This window comes from Sinocyclocheilus rhinocerous, unplaced genomic scaffold, assembly GCF_001515625.1.
Source record: "Sinocyclocheilus rhinocerous isolate Xijiao unplaced genomic scaffold, SAMN03320098_v1.1 scaffold675, whole genome shotgun sequence".
NCBI lineage: Eukaryota > Metazoa > Chordata > Actinopteri > Cypriniformes > Cyprinidae > Sinocyclocheilus > Sinocyclocheilus rhinocerous.
The window spans coordinates 906061-910236 of record NW_015629520.1 but is presented as its reverse complement, the minus strand read 5'-3'; the positions used below and the strand labels follow the sequence as shown (position 1 = coordinate 910236).

General features: G+C 40.8%; 1 protein-coding gene across 1 annotated transcript; it reads right to left on the bottom strand.

Moving 5' to 3' along the window:
* Positions 1-215: 215 nt before the first annotated feature.
* On the bottom strand, positions 216-1815 carry LOC107739083 (C2 calcium-dependent domain-containing protein 4C-like). The gene is made up of 2 exons (XM_016551075.1): positions 1781-1815; positions 216-1646 (listed from the first exon to the last, which is right to left on the bottom strand). The coding sequence occupies exon 2, from the start codon at positions 1613-1615 to the stop codon at positions 242-244; it is 1374 nt and encodes a 457-aa protein (XP_016406561.1). The 5' UTR covers positions 1616-1646; positions 1781-1815; the 3' UTR covers positions 216-241.
* Between the last annotated feature and the right edge of the window lie 2361 nt (positions 1816-4176).

Below are 4176 nucleotides of genomic sequence, written 5' to 3'. Positions count from 1 at the left end.
AGTCACAGCTGTTCTCATCATGAATAAAAGATTATTTGTTGACTGAATCCCTAAAATTATGCTTCCCGTCGAGAACAAAAGACCACAAGACTGATATAGTTTTTGTCATTTAATAAAAAAAAAAAAGAAATCTTTGGCATATAAACAGATTTGGCAATAAATAACACTTTACATAATACATACAAATACATGCATGCACACACTCCCACACAATAAATTAAGCAATTTGGATCAGTTGGATTTATAATGTGACAATGCTAGTAAGAGGAAGATCACAGTTGCCCAGAATATAGTCTCTTTTCATGGTGGACATCTTGTTAACGACTTTGAATCGAAGCAACCTCTGGCAGAGATCATCCTCCGGTATACTGTCAAAGAAAAAGTCCTCATTAAAGATCGGATTGCGGCTCTTCCTAATGACTGTGCTGCGCTGTTTCTGGACTTTTCCGGGCATGAGAGAGAGGCTGACGCTGCAGTTAATGCTTTTAGGGTCCACCGACAGTGAGTACAGGCCTTCTGCACTTATGAGGCGGACACGCAGTCTCTGGTTTTCAGGGCAGTACTCTGCCGAAAGGCGCAAGGTCCCGTCCCTTCCTACAGGCACCAAATTCTCCTTCAACACCCTCTCCCGGTGCAGAACCAAGTCCATGGGGAAGATAGCCGGAGGTGCCAGGCTGAACCCACACGGAAGAGGTTCAACAAGGTCTTCAGATGCTCTCCTCATGATGCTGGGGCTGTTGTCTGTGGAACTACCCTCATCCGTTGATAGGGAATTGTTTCTGGACATGGCAACCTTCCGGAGGTTGCGGTAGAGTAGTTTCTCATGGTTAAGTGCTTTCAGGAGAGAAGGTTTTTGCGGGCATCTGTTCAGGAGAGGAGAACTGAAAGGGGAGGATTCTGCTGAGGAAGTAGTATCGCTATCCAGAGTTCCCTGTCGGTGCAGGGCGAAGCCTTTAGGAGAAAGTCTGGAAGTAATAGTGTTCAGGCTGAAGGAAGAAGGGGAGGATGAAGATGACAAGATGGGGGAAGCTTTCAGGGAAGATTTGGAACAAGTGCTCGATCTACTCCGGGGAAGAACCAAGGGGATTCCACTCGAGTTAGGGTCGTTGTGGAAGAGGGACTCCTTTCTCCTAGTGTGGGGACTTTCCAGCAAGGTGCAAAAACCATAGCAGGTTTGCGCTTTAGCTAAGTGGGGCAGGGAAAGTGCAGCCTGGCTATGAGGATCAGCATTGGTGGTTTCCTCATCACTACAGCCATTGTCAAATGGCCCATCATCAACACTCTCCACCTGGATTATATGGTTATTGGGAAGCTCTTTGGCAATGACCTCTCTCTTTCTACTTCCCTTCTCACACAGAAACACTCGGATACATGGAGCCGGCCTCCCCTGCTCCATACTCTTGCCCTCCACTGGAGTTGAGATCTTGCGGGGAATGCAGAACTCTGGGATAGTGTCCGGGGTAATGATGTTTGGACACAGCAAGACTTTCTTGGCTTTGTCAATGGATGACTTGTCTCCAAACATGATGTCTCCGATTTTGAAGCTGTATTCCGTTATGGGAAGTGGCAGGTTGGTCCTTTCGACGGACACTCGGATCTTCTCTACAACCCACATGGGAATTCCGTTTGGACTCAGAATAGAAACTCTGCGAAAGTGGAAGGTTCTGCAGTTATAAGTCTGCACAAGTACTAGTCCACTTAGTTTTATTCCAAAATTGTGCAGTAATTAAAATGTCAAAAGTTTGTGTCATGTAGCTAAAACATTCTGAATGCTGCTTACCTTGTGTACCTGGTTCTCCAGTGGAGGTCTTGAGCATCTGTTCAGACAGGGCTTTGATCTATACACTGCATTAAACAGGGTCTTCAGGGTGATAGCTGAAACTCTTTAACCAGCAGGCTCAGACGCTCTCCTGTTAGACCAGCTTGTCTTTGTGACTCATGTGAAGGGCTCCTGGCCTTTTATGCAGAACAGCACTGTGGGCGGGGAGAAGGGCTATTCGAACACACCCTCGAGTGGTGAGAGAGGGCTGCCCTTCTTTCAAGGCTACTGGTTCCTATAGAAACTCGCAAGCCACACCACTTTAATCTAAGCAACCCAAAGCTGGCAAAGGTAAAGGCCAGTCTGATAAGCAAATTGCAATGAAATCCAAAACATTTGGTTGATAAAACAAAGGCATGTGTGTGTGTTTGACTTTCCATTACTCTGTGTGAGAATTGTGATATTAGATGTGGGTTATAGGTTAATGATCATTTAAAATGATGCAAATCCAAATGCCTCTGGCTTTTTTGATGCAAAGACGACAATAATGGATATACCAATGACGGAATACAGCCTTTGCGGTATCTGGGTCAGCAAATATAAAAGGTCTAAAGCAAATTTACTGAGCTTACAAACACTCATTCACACGCTAGGCACAATAATCCCTAGTTACATCCTATAAAACTCTAATGGAAAGCGGCCTGCTGACTGAATGATTGGTGTAAGACAAATCATTTATAATGAAATGTTTTTGGCTATTTTGCTATTCATTTCATAGAGATATTCATATTGGCTGAACTGTTAGTTAGTCCACATGCTGAAACAACAGAAACATTTATAAAGCAAAGAATAGCAGACATGCTAGTTGTCAACACGGTTTATTTCATTTTTTCAGCCTCAAAATAAATGTTTACATGCACAATCTCACAATGATTATACTTAATGACCCGATAATGCATAAGATCATGAAATTATATAAGAAAATACAGAAATATAGAAGAGCGCTAACTTGGCAAGATGTTGAAGGGCATAACAAAAACAGACATTTCAGCGATGCCCTCTTGTGGCAGGAAAATTGGTATGTTGTTGCAAAATTAGTATGTTGGATTTGCCATATTGTTCTCTAATATTAACATTTCTGTAATATCATATCAGTCTTATTCCAACAGACATTTCCTAAATATTTGCTTTGATAAAACGTGTGCAGAGTAGCGTTAGGTTATGTAGCTTCACATAGCTGATTTAAAGTATATCTGTCAAACTACAGCTGTCTATGTGCCTGGCATTTATGTCTTTGTTGACTGTTAGCTCATGGTCGAAGTTCAAGGGGGGTATTGCAGTAACCTTAGAGAATCAGAGAAGTGGATAGCCGTAATGATCCTAGCTAGAGTGTGGTGATGCCTTTCTGATGGTTTCTAAGAACTGTTGTGATCACATTGAGAAATATTTAATGCCTCAACGGCAGTTTAATGTTTGAAAAGCATGAAGTAAACAAGTGCTTCAATGTTGATAAAAGTTTTTAAGCAGCACTTAGAAGTCATTTAGAGATTATGAACAGCTGTACAGGAAATAATTGCCACATAGGATTGTGTGATATATACCGCAGCAGAAGTCACCCTCTGCTGATCCCAGACCAGTTTGGTGGCTTTTCTTAAAATTAGTGCACTTTAATTGAGTGAAGACAGCACTGCATTAGGCCAAATAGCCACAAATGGGCAACTTTAAGCTAACTAACTAATTATTCTTCAAATGAATCGATTTTCATGCATCAACAAAATTGCAAATCTTTGTGGCTAATCTTAAATTATAGTTATTTTACTTAAGAATTTTGTTTTTTGTTTTTTTATTGAAAATAGGAAGGAAAGAATTCTCATTTTTATTTAACTGTAATTTAACTGTACTTTTTAACTAAATAAAAAAACCACAGTGCATATAAGACAATTCTACTATAACATAATAAAATAATAATTAATATTAAAAATAATAATTATAAGGAAATCTGATTGAAATACAGTGCATTTTTGCAATCACTGTAATTCTCAGAAAAGCGAAGATTTTTTGCACACCACACACCATTCACAGTTCCTCCTGTTTTTCTTCTATCAAATGGGTCCCTTGCCTGCAAGCAGCAGCTGGTTTTAATGATTATCATGGGTCACCATGTAATGAACATCATGTGTTTTAGGGTCACCTTTAAATGCGATCTCTGAATACCACCCTGAGAACTGTTTCACTATACTGCTTCAAAAACAACACGTAACCCATTAAAGGAAAAGAGGGCCTCTAACCATATATTTATATAGCATGGAAAACAGGGCCAGGCTTGAAAACTGCAGTTTTCAGTGTGAACGCTAGAGAACAGCATCCTGTCAGTTATGGTGTCCAAAGCTTATCCATCAAATGACACTTTGAGGTCA

Bases quoted from the DNA above. Each gene is read 5' to 3' on its own strand.
- LOC107739083 (XM_016551075.1), bottom strand. From the start codon at position 1,615: ATGTGGGTTGTAGAGAAGATCCGAGTGTCCGTCGAAAGGACCAACCTG.